This window comes from Sander vitreus, chromosome 19 (assembly GCF_031162955.1).
Source record: "Sander vitreus isolate 19-12246 chromosome 19, sanVit1, whole genome shotgun sequence".
NCBI lineage: Eukaryota > Metazoa > Chordata > Actinopteri > Perciformes > Percidae > Sander > Sander vitreus.
The window spans coordinates 10487134-10505558 of NC_135873.1; the positions used below are offsets into that span (position 1 = coordinate 10487134).

The 18425-nt window shown below is 39.4% G+C and overlaps 1 protein-coding gene across 2 annotated transcripts; it reads left to right on the forward strand.

The window, feature by feature from the left end:
• The first annotated feature begins 209 nt into the window (after window positions 1-209).
• Window positions 210-18092, forward strand: sec24d (SEC24 homolog D, COPII coat complex component). 2 transcript variants are annotated; one of them, XM_078275739.1, is made up of 24 exons: window positions 210-314; window positions 1410-1612; window positions 2287-2389; window positions 2746-2882; window positions 3095-3301; window positions 3332-3433; window positions 4180-4301; window positions 4597-4708; window positions 5105-5232; window positions 7183-7321; window positions 7466-7581; window positions 8473-8597; window positions 10656-10847; window positions 11087-11180; window positions 11970-12086; window positions 12306-12476; window positions 13155-13251; window positions 13342-13487; window positions 13606-13744; window positions 14333-14451; window positions 14633-14812; window positions 14917-15108; window positions 15528-15617; window positions 16074-18092. In XM_078275739.1, the coding sequence occupies exons 2-24, from the start codon at window positions 1462-1464 to the stop codon at window positions 16212-16214; spliced, it is 3120 nt and encodes a 1039-aa protein (XP_078131865.1). In that variant the 5' UTR covers window positions 210-314; window positions 1410-1461; the 3' UTR covers window positions 16215-18092. The 2 variants fall into 2 exon arrangements, with proteins under 2 accessions (XP_078131865.1, XP_078131864.1); XM_078275738.1 differs by having other exon boundaries at window positions 3095-3433.
• The last annotated feature ends 333 nt before the right edge of the window (window positions 18093-18425 follow it).

Genomic DNA, 18425 nt, shown 5'->3' on the forward strand with positions numbered 1-18425 from the left:
TAACGTAACGTTTAAAAAACATTTCGTTTTACAGAACGTCAACATTGTTTTACTAAGCTGTAAAAAACGTTTTAGTTTTAGAAACGAGAATTATGTTTGTGTCATTAATGTCGTAAAAGAACCTTTATTCTTAATTATGTATTTTATTATGAAATGCACAACCGGAAACGGCGAGTCATTTCCTTTAAGTAGACACTAGTGGATTTCGTCGCGTTACCAACGTAGCGACCGGCGCTTGTTTGGTGGAGTTTGACGTGGCACTCTGCTTTCACTGAGGGCAGTATACAGTAAAGAGGACTCTGCCTAATATTCAGGTAATTACCATCACGACAATATTTACACATGTTGTCAATATACATGTGTAATTCTATCTCGTTTAATCCTTTATTTCAAGGTATTTATGTTCAGAATGAATGCGCTTCTGGTGCAAAGGAAAACTTTGTAGTAATTTCCGCTTAGCTAGCAAGATGTTTTCTATCAATATATCATCAGTGGACGAGGTGAGGTGAGGTGCCATGCTGTCATGTTAATGCGCTCTTTCGATAAGGCGTTATATGTTATAGCCAATGATACTAACGTACTACACAGAGGACAATATGTGTGTCCGTTCAGCTGGATGCGAATTGAAGGAAGGCAGTGATGCTCATATCTTTAGCCATAACGGTCTTTGACGTGGCAATTCTCGGAAGTGGCAGACACGATAACTATTGAACTGAACAATTAACCACGGTTATTTGTTGTTCTTTATGCTTTTTGTTTGGCTCCAATCTGTTATATCGATTTATTATGTAGTAATAAAAGGTTTTCGTGGAGATGTCAGTACGCAGCAGTTATTTTGTTGTTGACCCAGCTGTGCCAAAGTTCAACTTGTTTTAAAAGGTTTGACACCCTGAAAAGGTCTACAGGCCCGTTGCTTTTATACCTTTTATTGTGGAAAGGTGCAGTTGGCTGCAAGTGTTCATTAAATGGCATTTTTACCGCCGGCATATATGTATATATGTGTATATATATAATATAGTGCAAATGCGAGGTAGTAGCTCTGACAGCAAAACAGAAATGGACAAGTAACGTCACTTGAAGATAATATTAGCAAGGTAAGGCTCCTTATCTCTCAATAAGCAATGTCAAAAGTCCATGTTAAGTTACATGAGTGTTGATGATTGCATGAGGTCAAATATCAGTTGTTGGTGTGGCTTTTTAAAATGCTGTAAAAAAAAAAAAAAAAAAAAGTCCAGATATTGGAAGGTTGTCACCAGGAAGTTGTTAGTTAGGAAGTTATTTGTTTACATTTACAATGTACTACCTAAACAAGCTTAATTGATTTCTCGTATTTGTCAAGAATAGGTGGAAACACTAAATTCCATGTATACATCATGCAAACTTAAAATGTCACTGTTTCAACTTAACAGGTTGTCAAAACTCATTCATCTGGGGATGAGAAGACAGTAACATCCCTTCAAAATGAGTCAACAGGGTTATGTTGCTGCACCCCCATACTCCCAAGCCCAGCCAGGGATGGGGGGCTACCAAGGTGGATTTGGAACTGGTCTTGCACAGCCCCTCCATGGGCACTATGGGGGACCGCCCCAGGCATTCACCGCTCCACCAACAGGTAAAGGACTTCTACTCTTGTGGATTGTTTCCCAAATAACATGGGTGGTGTTTAGGCTTTCATTTAACAAGTCCAATGTTACTACCTAGCATGATCACCTCATTCATTCTTGAATTATATCAATTGTAGCAACCAGCGGCACAAGCAATATACAGTAAATGTATTGGCTTTAATTTAAATGTTGCAGCACATTGAAGCACGCTCTGTATAAATGAAGGACAAACAAGTCCCTAGACTCTCAGTAGAACTACAGACATACTAAAGGTCTTTTGAAAAGAATGTCAAAGACAACATATAAGAAACTGTCATGCTTTCTTGACAACGACAACGGACAATGGACAGCACTGGAACCAGGTTTATGTTTGGATCAATTATTTCAGGCAAAGAGATCTGTTCGAACAAACTACACACTTAACTGTGTGTAGCATTCCTTTAAAAATCAGTCTCAGTCTGCACATGTCCGATGACAAACTCTGACCCTCTAAGAACCCTAAGCTCACTTACATATTTACAGTGAAAAAGTCTAAAAACAAAAAAAGTCATGTTCAGATGTTTTGACAAGCTGTACTTTGCCGGATATATTGTATCAAAGATTTTGATCTAGAATGGATTTACCTCTGATACAGTGAGGACCATACACATACTGTACACATGGTGTCTGTTACTTACTGCAGGTATGATGAAATTACCAGTTTCCTCTGCTGCCGGTATGCCTCCACCCCCAGGGTCCAGTCAGTACAATACAAATGTCCATCAGAATGGTGCACATCATCAAAGGTAACAATTTTCACCTAACAGCAACTGTTTTGCATGTCAGATTTTCTCTCTGAATCAACAAAAGTAGAGTGAGAATGTGCAAGTATTGCAGTTGAAATAGATGAAAAAAGATATCTACAGGTGATGAACCATAGCGGGCCACTATTTTGTTCTTAGCCATTCATTGTTAAACTTTGTGATTGTCCAAGTAAAAAAATTTTTTTAATCTGCAAGGATTAGAAGCAACAGATCTATTCAGACCATGTTAGCAAAATGTCATAGTATACTGCAAGTTAAAAACAGATTTTTAGGATACTTTGCATGATGAGACGACACCGTACCTGCTGTATATTAATAAGTGTTCTTATATTCCTCAGATACCCTGCTCCACCAGCTGTTTCTGCTTCTTATGGACAACCTCTACAGTCCCAATACAACAGCATGGCCTCTCCAGCCCCGCCTCCAATGCAGCAGCTCACCAATCAGATGAGTGCTATGAACTTCGGCAACTATGGTTAGTCTGCGATTTCCTGATTTATTCCCGTTACAGATCATACAGCAGGGAGTGACATACATAAATAACATCAAACAAAAGCAGCCAAGTAATCTGCTTTATTGATTATAGTATTTCAGTAGTCAGGATGAGACAGGGATTAGAACAATGACAGCAAGTATGTACTCACCAGATTGTATTGCTTCATTTCACTTCTTACCGCAATTGTTTAGCCTCAGGTCCCATGCAGAGCCCTCCTCCTCCAGCATGCTCTGTAGCCCAGCAGCCTTTCCAAACACCCCCTCCTTCAGTAATGGGCCAGCCACAGATGCCTCCAGTCCTGCAGTCACCCCACATGTCCCCCCAGATGTCTCCACCACAGCCACCCCCAGCAAACATGCAAATGGCAGGCCCACCGATGTCAGGCCCACCGATGTCAGGCCCAGCTATGACAGGCCCACCTATGACAGGCATGGGTAGACCTTTCCCTGGGCAACCTGCTCCAGGCCCCGGAGGTTTCCAGCAGCCTGGTCCCGGAGCTGTTGGTCTACCAGGATACCCACAGCAATCAGGTAACTGTGACACTGTAAACCAAAAAAGGTTGAGATCACACCAGTCAAAATAAGTATTCTTAAAGGGATATTACAGTTTTTTTAACATAACATTGTATCAGTTACTTACTGGTAGTGATACTGATACATGGTCATTAGCTCAGCGTACAGATTCTGTGGTCAGAGAAATCACCTGCTTGACAGACATGATAGAAATTAACAACAGCAAATTGGGGCAGTTAGTATTTTAAACCATAACAGAAACACTTTCACAACAGAAAATGTTTAATCTTTTTTCATGAAGTGTGTCTTTGATGCTTGAATCTCCTCTGATGTGGCTCTGTGTCATAACTATTTTGTCTGTTCAAATAGTTCTGTAATATAGAAGAGTCTGGCAGAAGAGTTATCAAGCTTTATCCTTTTCATAAACATCAAAACAGTGTTTTCCTGTGGCCGGGTTGGTTCAGTGGGTAGAGCAGGCGCACATATACTGAGAAGTTTATTCCTCGATGCAGAGGTCCAGGGTTCGGATCTGACCTGTGACGATTTCCTGCATGTCTTCCCCCTTTCTCACCTAGCTGTCCTGTCAAATTAAAGGTAGAAAAGCCCAAAAAATAATCTTTTAAAAAAAATTATTGGAGCTGTCAAATCAGAACTTACTATACAGCTTACATTTAGTCATCAAAACAGAGCTCTACTGCACACAATTATACACTGTAGCAAATAAATATCATTTAATAGCCAGTATATCCTGTTTTTATGTACAGGTCAGTTTGGGGGAAACATGGCTGGGCCCCATCCAGGCATGCCAGGAGCCTTCCCTGGAGCACCAGGCGGACTGGCGGGACCACCTCAGAAGAAACTAGACCCTGACTCTATCCCCAGCATAGTGAGTAGACGACTAATCCTCCTGAGACTTCATACTTTACACATACCAACACACCACATATGTCATTCCATATGTCTTGAAACAGCAGCTTATTAATTCATCAAAAGGTGTCTGGGAAAGTTATTCCCATTTCATATTTGGGCATATACTCAAGCAAAAGCAAACATAAACTTGATGAACATTGCATTATTTGTTTGCCATGTAGTTAATCTGAAGTATCCGTCGTAACATGTTGTCTACCTTACAACTCTAGAGGAATCCGATTGTACTGTAATGCATAACTCGTCTGCTTTAGACTCAAGTCATTGAGGATGACCAAGGAAAACAAGGGGGAACGGTCTACAACACAAACATCAGAGGACAGGTTCCACCTCTGGTTACCACCGACTTCACAGTACAGGACCAAGGTAGCTCATCATAATAACATTTAAACCTCTATCCATGCTCAAAATATTTGTAGTAAATCTGTAGCAACTGTAGGTGAGCATCCAATTATCCCCATTAAAACTGTTTTATTGTTTCTTTCATTTTGGAAAGAAGATCAAAACGTTTTTTTTAACAGTTCTATGTGTACTTCTTCATGTTGAGCATGTTCAGTAATCTTGTCTATGCTATTTGTGGTATGCACTTTTAGAATTGATGGGCTTTTGCTCAAAATGTAAACATTTCTTTGACAATTTCAATTATTGACTATTTCTGGTAATCTTAAATTAAACATTGAGATTTACTGTCCAAAGAGTGGTAACAGAAATGTGGTCTGTCATAGTATCGACATCATCGACCCTTCTTTTTGCTAATCCCAGGCAACGCCAGTCCCAGGTTCATACGCTGCACCACCTACTCCCTACCCTGCACCGCCGATCTGGCCAAACAGTGCCAAGTGCCCCTGGCTTCTATCATTAAGCCCTTTGCCAGTTTGCAAAAGAATGAGGTAAGTCGTGGTTTTACTTACAACTTAAAGCCAGTTGCCCCATCTAAAAACGAAAGTTTAAATAATATGAACAATACATAATAACCTGCTAAGATAAACCAAAAAAACAGAGAAAGACTGAATAGATTCCAACTGTCCAACTCTCGCAGGGAATGATACATTCAGATTGACAATTTATTTCTGGCGGTCGGCCACCAAGAATCCATCACTTGAGTACACTGTTATACAGCACTGTGTCCAAAAGTTTTCCCACTCTGTATGTTTATACATTGATGCATCATACATATGTTCAATCAGTCTGTACTTTTTGCATTTCCATGCAGACTTTTGAAAGGAAGAAAAACAATTCCACAATACAAAAAACCTACAAGTACACATGTATGTGAATATCTGCAGTAGGAACACAAAATTATTGCATTTCCCATGGAGGATATTGTCATATTCTTCCATTTGAGTCTCACATAAAAAACAAAAAATTCTATTCTAAATCTAGCTGTTACAGGTAGTTTGGGCCTTAAAGGGGCTGCACTCGATATTCAGAACATTAATATAGCAGTAAACAACTTTTTTCTATGTAAAGATATACATTAGTGGAGTAATGGCGTCCTGAGCAGAGAATAAAGTCACACTCCTTCTGTGTGTATTGTAATCAGAGCTTCTGTGTTCTTTGTTTTGGTAGCCGGTCTAACTGTGCATGTTAGTGCATGTGAATGCCTTGTGTGTTGGTATCAGACACTGTTGGCTGCGACAAAGCGTCGGTATTTGAGGATTTGGGGAACGGTCTGTGAGAGCCATGTGGAGGCAGACCTCTTTTTTTCCGAATATCGAGTACAGTCCCTTTAATTTAAATACATGGTTTTGTTTATGATTTCCTACTGTGGCATTTACTTGTAGGACATAGATTAGTACATCTGCTTTTATTTTTAAAGTTTGGGACAGTATTTAACCACCAAATGTACTTCTACTTTGATAGATGTCTCTGTGTATTACAAAAGTTAAGTTGTCCTGTAAGTGACCTCCTTTTGGATCATATGTGGTCCAAGAATCCTGCAGTAGATATTCCCCCCCCCCACTCGCCTTGTCCCATTGGCCTTTTTAGGCAATGTTAGCTTTGCTCTCATCTGGCTTTCGGCTAATTAGCTAATGTCAGATCTACAGAGACCAATGGTGAAGAAAGTAGGTTTACAAAAGGAATCAAGCTTGAGTATTTTGCACTCTCAGATTTGATTCCATAGTGCGACATGGAGCATAGTCACACTACAATTTTACCAAAATAGTAAAACTTACTTAATGCTCTAAGAATAGATATAAAACATGTACGTTTTATATCCATGGCTCTAAGTTTGTATCTTAAAAGGGCATGCTGTTGTGCTTGTATGCATTGTTTTGTTCTCTGCATTGAGATAATGTACACTTTCACTCTCCAACGTGAAGTCTCCAGTCTTATAATAAACCTACTTGCTTCTGTTTTATTTTAGTTGAGTTCATTTGAAGTTTTCAATTTAGCCTGCATGGAGTCTTAAATAAACAGTGTAAGACTACAGTCTCCGTCATCTGCAGGCCTGCATACTGTACTCAGTAGCAGTGCTGTGGTGTGTATATTAAACCGGTTCATGGTTTTTATATTCTACGTAAGACGAATGTTCTTATATGAAAAGTGCAATGTGTATTGTTTGTGTGCCATGGAATTACTGATGCTTCAGACTGAGAAGTATGCACAAGAGTATGGTCCAAGTACAGTAAATATTGCATTGCTAAAACAGAGAAAAAGTCAAAGGAAATGATTTTACAATAAAAAAGAAAAAAAACTATAATCCTTATCTTTTAGCTGTTACAGTTATCAACCTCCTTTTAAGGAACAGATACAAAAAAAAATAAGGGCCTAATTTAATTTAGGAACAGCTGTTGAAATCTTGACTATAATGTATTTTTGTGTGTGTCATTGTGTAGACTCCACTATATGTTGTGAACCATGGTGAGACAGGCCCAATCCGCTGCAATCGATGCAAGGCCTACATGTGTCCCTACATGCAGTTTATTGATGGGGGGCGTCGCTACCAGTGCGGTTTCTGCAACTGTGTCAATGAAGGTACAGTACAATGCCAAAAACTTTAAACTTTTGAAATAGAAAAAGAAAAGTTCTTTAATTTAATTCATAGAACAGGTCAACCTTAAACCATTAATACATTGTGCACAGTTCTATAATCAATTAGATTTCTTTGTCTTACCCTAGTGCCAGTCTTCTATTTCCAACATCTTGACCACATGGGCCAGAGGGTGGACTTCTACGAGAGGCCTGAGCTGTCCCTGGGATCCTACGAGTTTGTAGCCACCATGGATTACTGCAAGGTACAGGACAACTACTTACTATTCAATACACATCATGCAGAGTGGATTAAGTTGATCAATAGAGACAAGCACTTACAGTAAATGTAGGGATTGTTTGCTGGTGTAAAACAGATTTAATGCATAGATGAAAGACTTGCTTTTTCTGAAGGACCCTTTACATGATTCATCATAAGCTGATTATCGAAACCTAAGGCAGGACATGCAGTGTTTAGCTCAGTGGTTTTGCAGACACTAGAAAGACAGCAATACCATTTGAGTGCATATCTCCATGGAGGCTGTGGCTGCTGAGAACAACAGAGAAGGCTGGCAAAGCTGAATAACTCCACTGGCCTACTTTTGCTCTGTTTATTAAGACTTATAAACAGCCTCTGTAGCAGCTATTAAACACAAGGTGATTGTCTTGTCATGGGTTGTAACTGTGGAAACATAACAATGTATTTCTGAAAAATCCCCTCCACACACACTCCATTGCCCTCCATTTAGGAATGCATAACTGACATGGTCTCCTCACAACTACCCAAAGTTATATGCAAGCACTAACGGAAACCAAATCTCTGGAATTTGCGAATTAGTAAGGTGGAAGGAATAAGGGTAGGCCCCAGGTTTTGGGCCTCTGTTGATATTGTACGATTAAGAATTTCTAATTTAAATTAGACGATGCAGGACTGAAAAGGGGAATACTTTGTTTGGTCATGACTAGTTTATTCAAGAGCTTAAGTTATATATATATATATATATATATATATATATATATATATTTTTGAGAATATTTTTTCTCATTTCCTTTTGAAATCAGGTATTTTATGCTGCATGCCTGTGAAGCCATGTTAGCTTGGAAAGATTTTAAAATAACAACTGATTTATTACACCTGCTACCTTCTTCTCACACAGAACAACAAGCCTCCGAATCCTCCTGCCTACATCTTTATGATTGACGTGTCCTATAACAACATTAAAAGTGGACTGGTCAAACTGATATGTGATGAGCTGAAGACTCTACTGGAGAATCTGCCCAGGTACACACACACACACACATGCGCACACACACACACACACACACACACACACACACACACACACACACACACAGTACAGGTAGGAATGAAGTATGTATCATCTGCTACATTATATGCATCTTCTATACCGACTTGTAGAGCCCAGTGCAAGAGACTACCATCCACTAATACAGTTCACATCCAACATATGCCTTGCTGAAAAAGGACTTCCCTCAAGTCTTAAACACCAAGCCAAAGATTTGTTCTCATCAGCTGAAAATTCTTGCATAAAGTTTTACAGATGGCGTGTATCTGTTAGGGAGAGCTGCAAATGTAAAACATTATAGCGCATGCTCTCATCACTGAATGGAATCCAAAACAAAAACAAAACAAAAAGCTTTGTCATACGGAAGACGCTGGTTTTGTGGTAAGCATTACCCCGGAAGTAAGTTTTTGATTTTTCGCAAAGGAGAGGATGATGTACTTCACCTGGTTACTCCTAAAATACACTTTTTCTTCGCTCCACTTCATTAGTGCCAGCAGCAATATATCCACATTTGTCTGCTGCCATGACATCACCCTTAAAACACTTAAGTGTACTCCAGATAAGACTCTTCAGCTGTGTTTGAAGCTTTACATTTGTTTTTACAGGCCCTAAATCAAAGCATTAGGACACCCTGCATTTTTATATAGTTCATGTAATTGTGCGGTATTTGCCAAATGCAATTTAATTCACTCGCGATAAAGCTAGAGCCCAGTTTAAGTAAATGCAGATGCAGATGTAGACGTGGACTTTTTTTTAATCATCACTGGTATTTTTTAATCACTGTCTGGTATAAGAAAGACCAAAATAAACTGATCAACACAGCGCCTGTGACTAATGCTCATAGAAAAGCTGTGGGCTCGTAGTTGACCAGTGGCATATATACTTTAAAGGGTTTTGCAATTGTTTTAAGCCATATTACACGTTCCTTAGTGTGTCTGCATGATTTAAGAAGAGAGACTTACAAACTGCAGATGGTAGTGACGGTAAAGAATGCTTTTAAATTACTATGATGGTGAAAGGTTTTGATGTATGGTTTTGGTTCAAGATAGCTACCACACCCCGATTCAGAAGGTTCTGGTTAATGTCAGGGGTTATCATGTCTTTATTCCTTTTAGTGGCACTTATCTTACAGTCCAGACATTTTTTGCTTTTCAATTAATTCATTCTAACTGATTTTTATCTTAACATAGATTAGTCAGTGCACAGTCAGATAAATCTGCAAAACCCTGAAATTTGGCAACTATAAAATTCAATTTTATGAATAATAAATAGTAATATTTAATTTGGTTTACATGAAGGAAATTTATATTTACCTTTAAGTAGTGCCAATATGTATCATAGTTCTTTCCAGAAAACCTCCTCGGAAACTATAATGAAAATACAGACATGTAAAACAATGTGTTACCCTCTTTTCTGAAAGTGTGAATCTAGGAGCAGTTTGATTGTAATACTGAGTAAAAGAGAAAAAAATGAAATAGCAGGCATGACTCACAAGTAAATGGGTTTGGTTGTTTTCTTCTCCAAACAACATTTACTCGGATTTTGTAAACCTGTAGCAGCCATTTCCTTCCTCTATCTTTGGATCACCACTTGAGACATTAAACATTAATAAACACGTCCATATTGGATGTTATTCCACTCCTGGATGCAGGTTTGTACTTGTACAGTTTCACATGGTTGGGAAATGGCCATTTTATTTGGTGAAATAGTGCTTGAGAGATTTAGCCATCCCAAAGATAAACCAGGTTTTTGTGTTTCCTTTGCATTATAAAAGTGCTATTGTCATTTAGGTAACAGCATGTTTGCTTTAGTAGTTTATAGAACAGGGACCTTTCTGGCGGTAGAAATATACAAAAGGTACTGAAAGCAGTTAGGATCTCAGCAATGACTACATGATGACAGCAGGTTCTTGTAAACATGGCAGCTGCCACATTCATGCACTGCCTATAGGCAGCCATTGTAAAATAACATTTCAACTGACTTACTTGAAACATCCTGGAATTCACTAAGGCTTGTTCTCACTCTCTCACCAGTGAGGAAGGTATGGAGAGCTCTGCCATTAAGGTGGGCTTTATCACCTACAACAAGGTCCTGCACTTCTACAACGTGAAGAGCGCTTTGGCCCAGCCTCAGATGATGGTGGTTTCAGACACAGCGGAGATGTTTGTCCCGCTGCTTGATGGCTTCCTCGTCAACTATCAGGACTCAAGGGCTGTTATCTACAAGTAAGACACAGCTTTTATCTTGGATGGGAAACTGTTTAGTTTGGAATAAGGATTAACATGGCTTCAGTTTTTTTTTTTTTTAAGAAAAAACAATGCATGAGAAAAACAAAATAGGGAATTAATGAGTGTTTTACTTGGATACATTTCAACTAGACATTGGCATGTGAAGGCATTTAACAAGGCAATGAGAACAATGTGACATGTCAATTAAGCCATGATCCTGTCCCTCTCCTCTCCAGCCTCCTGGACCAAATCCCTGATATGTTTGCAGACACCAACGAGAGTGAAACAGTCTTTGTTCCTGTCATCCAGGCCGGTGTGGAGGCATTCAAGGTTAGTCACAGTGTGACAACTGTCAACATGAAGTGGGAGACTAGAGGCCTAATGCAACGTCCCTGACTCATGCATGGCTGCATAGACTTTTGTCACTAGGAAGTGAAAGATCAAACGCCATTAGCACAGTTGGAAGCGTCCTATTTGACAAGTCACATTTTTTATCACAATACTGATGGATTCCAGTAACATGTAGTGCAACCAAAACACATAACTGTGTGTTTTTCTAAAAAGTTTAATCAATTTAAATGTAAACTAAATGAAAAATCCAACAAGGATTGTTCAATTTGTCTAAACATTTCAGACGTACTGCTCACTCCAACTTTGGCGTTGACCTCTGAACTCATCCTATCATTTAAGTTTATGTCTCTCTCTTCCTGATATGTTTGTGTTGATTTTCAAGTCCAACAAACTTTCCCTGTTCCATGAGGTCAGTGTTTTGGCGCACAGTAAAGGGAAAGTTCACACACAGCTTTTAATTGGATGCAGTTGTGGCATTACACAACAACAAAGAGCCTGTGACTCATTTATTTGTTCATGTTCACATTTTGGGTTTTCTTTACATCTTTATCTTTTCGTTATCAGTTGATTTTGCAACACAAGAGAGTATTTTGTACATAAAGTTTATTATTACTAGGAGAATATGATCCTCTGCAGAAGTGGAATTTTGCACCTCATGACCTTTCATTATTAAGCCATAAACAACATGTCGGCAAGGAACATGCTACACACTTTGTGTGATCTTCTTTTTGAGATATTTTTTCTCTCTCATTATTCTCTCACCTCCAGGCAGCAGAATGTAGCGGAAAACTCTTCATCTTCCACTCTTCCATGCCCACGGCTGAGGCTCCTGGCAAACTGAAGAACAGGGATGACAAAAAGCTGGTCAACACTGAAAAGGAGAAAGTGAGTATCTAGTTGTGAACCTATATCTTACAGCATATTCTGAACTCCAAATACAGACTGCTGGCAGTTGTAGATTGAGTAAAAGCACAGTGCCAGTAAGCATAGCAACTCATCTGCATGATTGGAGTCAGTTGGATGCTACCTTTGAGCTTAATTTGAAATTAGAAACTACTATTGGGAACTGCTGACTCCAAATTCAATTCTCTGTGTTTTCCTTAGACTCTGTTCCAGCCTCAGAAAGGAGTGTATGAGCAGCTGTCTAAGGACTGTGTGGCACAGGGCTGCTGTGTGGATCTCTTTCTCTTTCCCAGCCAGTACATGGACATAGCAACCATGGCTGATGTGCCCTCGCACACCGGAGGCTCCGTCTACAAGTACAACAACTTCCAGGTACAACATTGGGCAGGCATACCGGTTTACAGTATGTTCAGGCAACTGAAAACACACACACAGATGCTGCAAGCATCACACCTAAAGGATATGGCTAGTGTTGCAAAACAAATCAGTTTTTATTTCTTGCCATTACACTAGGAAGTCATAGAAGGCGAAGACATTTGAAGCCATATAAAAAGCTGGTTATATCCACATAATGACTTTGGCGCAGTACCCACAGTCTATTTCAGACCTGTCCCATAGGAATGGTGCAACAAATGTGGGAAATTATCCCAAACTGTACAAACACACCACACAAAGGCAGTACAATGCAGTTATTATAGATTTTGTCCATGTGTGTTAAAACACACATGGACAAAATCTATAATAAACAAGTTTAATATAACATCACAATGTAGGCATTTAACACACAACAGTAAAGCTTTTTTTTTTTTACTTATTAAAAAATAATCTAATTTAGTGTGGTGCAAACATTCTATTCATTGTTAACTTTGGCCCAAACGGACATTTCAGTGAATCGTGGTATCAGACAAAATGACTTGTGTTATTGTACAATGATGAGCCACAGACTGTCATTGGCGTGGGACCAAATTGTGACAATACTGCCATCTGCTGGTTAAAGCTTATGCACATACAATATTTGCTGCTGACTCAAATGTACTCGGATGTCGTCAGGTGGAGACTGATGGGGAGCATTTCCTGAGGGACCTGAGAAAAGACGTGCGGAAGAGCATCGGATTTGATGCCATCATGCGTGTTCGTACAAGTACAGGTATGGAAAGCTTTTGCATTTGGTATGTACAGATGTATCACAAAGAGTTACCTCCCAGTAATTTACACTTCTGTGTATGTCTGTCCTCAGGTTTCAGAGCCACTGAGTTCTTTGGTGCCATCCATATGAACAACACCACAGATGTAGAGATGGCAGCTGTGGATTGTGACAAGGCTATAACTGTAGAGTTCAAGCACGACGACGCGCTCAGTGAGGAGACTGGGGCACTCATGCAGGTGTGTGCCTTTTTAAAATGTGCCTTGTTGAAGGAAAAAAAAATCCATGTATGCTGTTTTGTCAGGAGTTAAACTCCTGATGTTTGGTCCTAACTTATGTTTGGATTCTGTTTCCCAGTGTGCCTTGCTGTACACCACCATCAATGGACAGCGACGTCTCCGCATCCACAACCTCAGTCTGAACTGCAGCTTGCAGTTGTCGGAGCTGTTCAAGAGCTGTGAGACTGACTCACTCATCAACTTTTTCTCCAAATCAGGTAACCGTCGAAGATCTCACCCACACTTACGGCTTCATTTTATCTTCAATTTAAAGTTTGCACTTATAGCCAAATGCAAAACCAAAAATGTAGTTTTCCTCCCATGATCTATGAGCAGTCCATTATTGCACGAAGGAGTCATTCCATCCTGTCAGCTTTCTTTATTTGGGGGTTTACTGTAGTGCAGAGGTACCTTGCTCATGTACTGCAGTATCATCCTGACCTTTGTTGAATTTACCCCATGCATCATGTGAGAATACTCACAGACTTATGAGTAAAAGAAAAATGATTGTGGAAACAAGGACCACATGTTTCACATAAAGTACAGATGACACTGAGCCTTTCTGTAATCTTCACATAGTGAGCCTTAAGTACAGCTGTATTACTGACCTTCCGTTGCCTTCTTCATTGGTCCGGCTACTCTTCAGCTCCTTTGTGCGCTCTTTCTTTCCCCTGCCTGATTTTTGTCATCATTCATCCTTTGTGTTTCACTCCCCTACTTATCCTTTGCTAAAGGTTAGGCCCGTCTGTTCCTCTCCTCCTCCCCTCTCCTGTTTTTCTGACTAACCTTTTCTCATGCCCACTCAGCTTGCCGTGCCATATTGAACCAGCCTCTAAAGAATGTGAGGGAGATCCTGGTCAACCAGACGGCCCACATGCTGGCCTGCTACAGGAAGAACTGTGCCAGCCCCTCTGCTGCCAGCCAGGTCAGTGTAGAAGAGCGCCTGGAATAAAATGTGTTGCGTTAGGCTTTGATTTTAAGATACAAAGAACTCCTAGATGTACATAGCATATGTAATACAATATATTGTGTGACTGTACCTAAAGATTTGATCATACGTCCATCTCTCAGAAATGATTTTATGCCTGTGTCCATGTGTACTGTAGCTGATCCTGCCAGATGCCATGAAGGTGTTCCCGGTCTACATAAACAGCCTTATGAAAACTGCTCCCTTGGTCGGCAGCACCGAGCTCTCAACAGATGACAGAGCCCATCAAAGGCTGGCCATCATGGGCATGGGGGTGGAGGACACACAGCTGCTGCTCTACCCACGTCTCACCCCACTGGTACGGGACAAATATTTTGTACACTATGCGTATAGAAGGGAATGTGTGTATTTATCTAATTTCAGACAATGTTGTAATCTTACAAGTGTGTTATCTTTTCTCAGCACAACATGGACGTCAGCAGCGAGGCTCTGCCTGCTCCAGTGCGCTGCTCGGAGGAGCGTCTGACAGACTCTGGCATGTTCCTGCTGGAGAATGGCCACTCCATGTTCCTGTGGCTGGGCCAAGCGAGCCCTCCAGACCTCATCCAGAGCATCTTTAACCTGCCCTCCCTCGCCCACCTGCAAGAAAACATGGTCAGAATTCATTGAAAATCACTTCCACCTCAACGTATTTATAAAGCAAATAAAATGTTTTTAGAGATATTAGATGAGACATTTGCTCACCTCTTTGGTGTCTTGATTTGATCCAATATCAATCATTTGATACATCCAACTCGTAGATTAACTCGACAAGTTTAACCTATAAAATGAGCTAAACTGAGTCAACAACACTGTAATTAAAAACATACACAAAGTTCAAAGTTGGACATTTATTTTTAAGGCAGCAACAACAACAACAACAACATGTGGTACTGGTACTAAGGAGAAGGAAGCAGAGCAAACATTTAAAAGTATTAGTATTAATTAGCTGTTTGCTTCCCATCCTAAAATCAATAGTTGACTTATTAAACCTTATTTTAGGCTTAACCAACCTTCTAATTGTTTTTTTTCAGTGTGCGCTGCCAGAACTGGACAACCCATTGTCAATCAAGGTCCGATCCATCATCAATGGCCTGATTGAAAAAAGGCCGAACTCTATGAAGGTAAGATACCCAGAACAGCAACATGCCCCCCAAAACCTTTGTTTGTAAATACAAAAAACATGCATTTTCTTAAAAACAACTAATTAATACTAGAGAAAACATTTTGGTTGAAGTAACACAGGGTAGAACAAATTCAAGCTAACTGCCAATGCAGTTTTTAATTAACTCTGCCTCCCTCTAGTGGCTTTAGTAAGTAAATACTTTACCCCACAACTGCTTCAACAGCCTCATTTAATATTTTTTGTTGTCATTTTGCTATTTAAACAAGCCACTAACATGTTATATGTAATATATGAACAACCCTTAGTCACATGTCAACAATGTATCTGTGGCAAGTTGAAAGTTGCAAATTTGAAGTGTAAAAGACAGCTGGTATGTGTAAAACGTCTAGTTACCTGCATTTGAACTGCAAACAGATCACCCATTGCTTACTCACTCCCTCCCCATCCTTCTCAGCTCCAAATCGTGAGGCAGAAGGATAAACCAGAGATGTTGTTCCGTCAGTTCCTGGTGGAGGATAAAGGCCTGCACGGCGGAGCTTCCTACATGGACTTCCTTTGCTACGTTCATCGAGAGATCAGGCAGCTGCTCACTTAACCCCCCGAACGCTCGGCCTCAGTGTTCCCTTTCCTCACTGGCCTGGGAGAAGCACGCCATCTAACGGACCATGCACAAACCTTACAGGGTCAGTCTCAGTTGGCTCCATTTAAATCTTAAGGACGGTCCACAGAAAGAAATGTTTTAAGTGTTTTTACAAAGACAGAGAAAAAAACCAGGAACCAGGGAGAGCCTTTTGAGATTTATTCTTGAGAGTCAAAAGCTGCCTTTCCAACAATGCTTTTGTCACACGTTAGTGTACACACAGTATGATCTTCAAATAACCACTTGTCCCTTGATGAACTTCCAAGCATTTTCTGCACAGATACTTTGTGTGATGGACTGTGGACACTGGAATGACATCAGTGTCTAAAGCTGAAATGCATTATGGTATAACGTCTATGAGCATAAGCAGTACACCATATATCTCCACAGTGCAGTCAACTGAGTTTTGCATTTTATTTTGTAGATTTACAGGATCAAGACAAGGGGTTATTTGTGGTCAATACTGTAGATGTTCACTTCGCCAGTCTGTTATACACGACTTTCTCCCAAGGAGTCTCAGTAACTCATTTTAAAATCTTAATTTCTTTTTTAACAATTAATGCACAAATACATTTTACAATATTTAAATGACTTATAAAAGGGTTCTACATTTGTACACACTTTTGCTGTCCTGTGGAAAATGTCCTAAAATAAACCTACACGCAAGTAGTGTATCCACAGTACCAGATTTTTCATAATTCAGCAGAAACAATGCCGCCTGTTGCCAGGATTGAAAATTATTCCTGTCATTACACCATGAGTGATTCAAAACATTCGATTCACACTTGCCCCCACCAACAACAAAAAAAATTCAAATTCTTTGACCATTTATAGCAGAGACTTGATCTTCACAGCGTGCAGTGACGCAAAAAAAACGTTTTGTTTTGGTGTTCTGAGATTACAATGAAGTGAACACAGCTGTTGCTCTACATGGAGAAGGACAAACTCCTGTGTCCTGATGACAAATGACACACTTTTCCTACACTGCACAAGTCAGAATTGGAACTAAAAAAGGGATGATTAAGGGAATGGATTGCTAACAGTGCTGAGAGGCATCAAAGGAAAGTTTAGGGACCAAATGTCAAGCTTTTCCCTACACGTCACATCACACAACAATCTAACATGAAAAATAATAATGATCTTCTGTTCTTGTTGGGATTAGTTTTGAGAAACACTTTCAGCCACCTCCAACAATACCATATCATAATGGAAATAAAAGGTGCCAACTGACAAATCTGACTTGTGCAGGTAAATAAAATCATCAGTTACTTTTGGATCAAAGTTTTTGTCAGCAGACATTTTAGTGTTAAAGAAGCCAAATTCAGTAAAATCTTGTTACACTAACTATAATCTGCAAAATTGTCTGTAATGATGATATGTAACATTTCAGTCTTGAGTACAGCAATAGCATCATACTGTATTGCATTGCATTGCTTGCCTTTATAGAGGTAATTGCCTCTGTGTAATTCATGTATGCATTTGATAAATATTGTATGATTTTGTCTGTGTGGCCTACAAAAAAGTCTTTTTGTACATGAAATACACAACCTATGTTTTCAAACTATGACCATTTGCCTTAAGTTCATATGATAGTTTTAGAAACATATGTTAAAGTATATGTCCTAGAGGTCTATTTCAATCTTTTTGGTTTGTATGCAAACTTATCTCAGGTAATTTGAGTACCTTAATATTTAAAGAAGTGATTTCAATCGAACTGGAAAGATGGACGGTTGTTTTTTGAGTTGACTTATGGACATTCACGGGCGTTGTGTGCCATGTATATTTTATTCCAAACCCTTAACAAATTTTGTCTGAATTAAATTCTTGACACAACTACTGTTGCTCTATTCTTTTAGACGTACAGTACAGAAAATGTATCAAAGCATTTATCTATACGTGTGAATATACTGGTATTTGTCTAAATATTCAACACAGAAAAACCTCATACATGTATGTTGTTTTCGAAGAAAATATATTCAATGTAAAATGTAATTGACATACTTCCTTGCAAGCCAGAACTACAGTACTGTACCTAAGGTAACCCTAATCAAAATGTGCACATTCAGTCTGCTGATCGGTGGTCATCTTCGTCATTAAATCTACTGTACAGTATCCAAGATTCAATTTTGGATAGTTTACAATTACAAACATTTTTAAAATTCAAGT

Excerpts from the sequence above, each read along its gene's own strand:
- sec24d (XM_078275738.1), top strand. The coding sequence starts at position 1,462 with ATGAGTCAACAGGGTTATGTTGCTGCACCCCCATACTCCCAAGCCCAG. Across the intron at positions 5,233-7,182 it reads CCAGTTTGCAAAAGAATGAG|ACTCCACTATATGTTGTGAA; the intron begins GTAAGTCGTGGT and ends GTCATTGTGTAG. Across the intron at positions 13,745-14,332 it reads CAACTTTTTCTCCAAATCAG|CTTGCCGTGCCATATTGAAC; the intron begins GTAACCGTCGAA and ends ATGCCCACTCAG.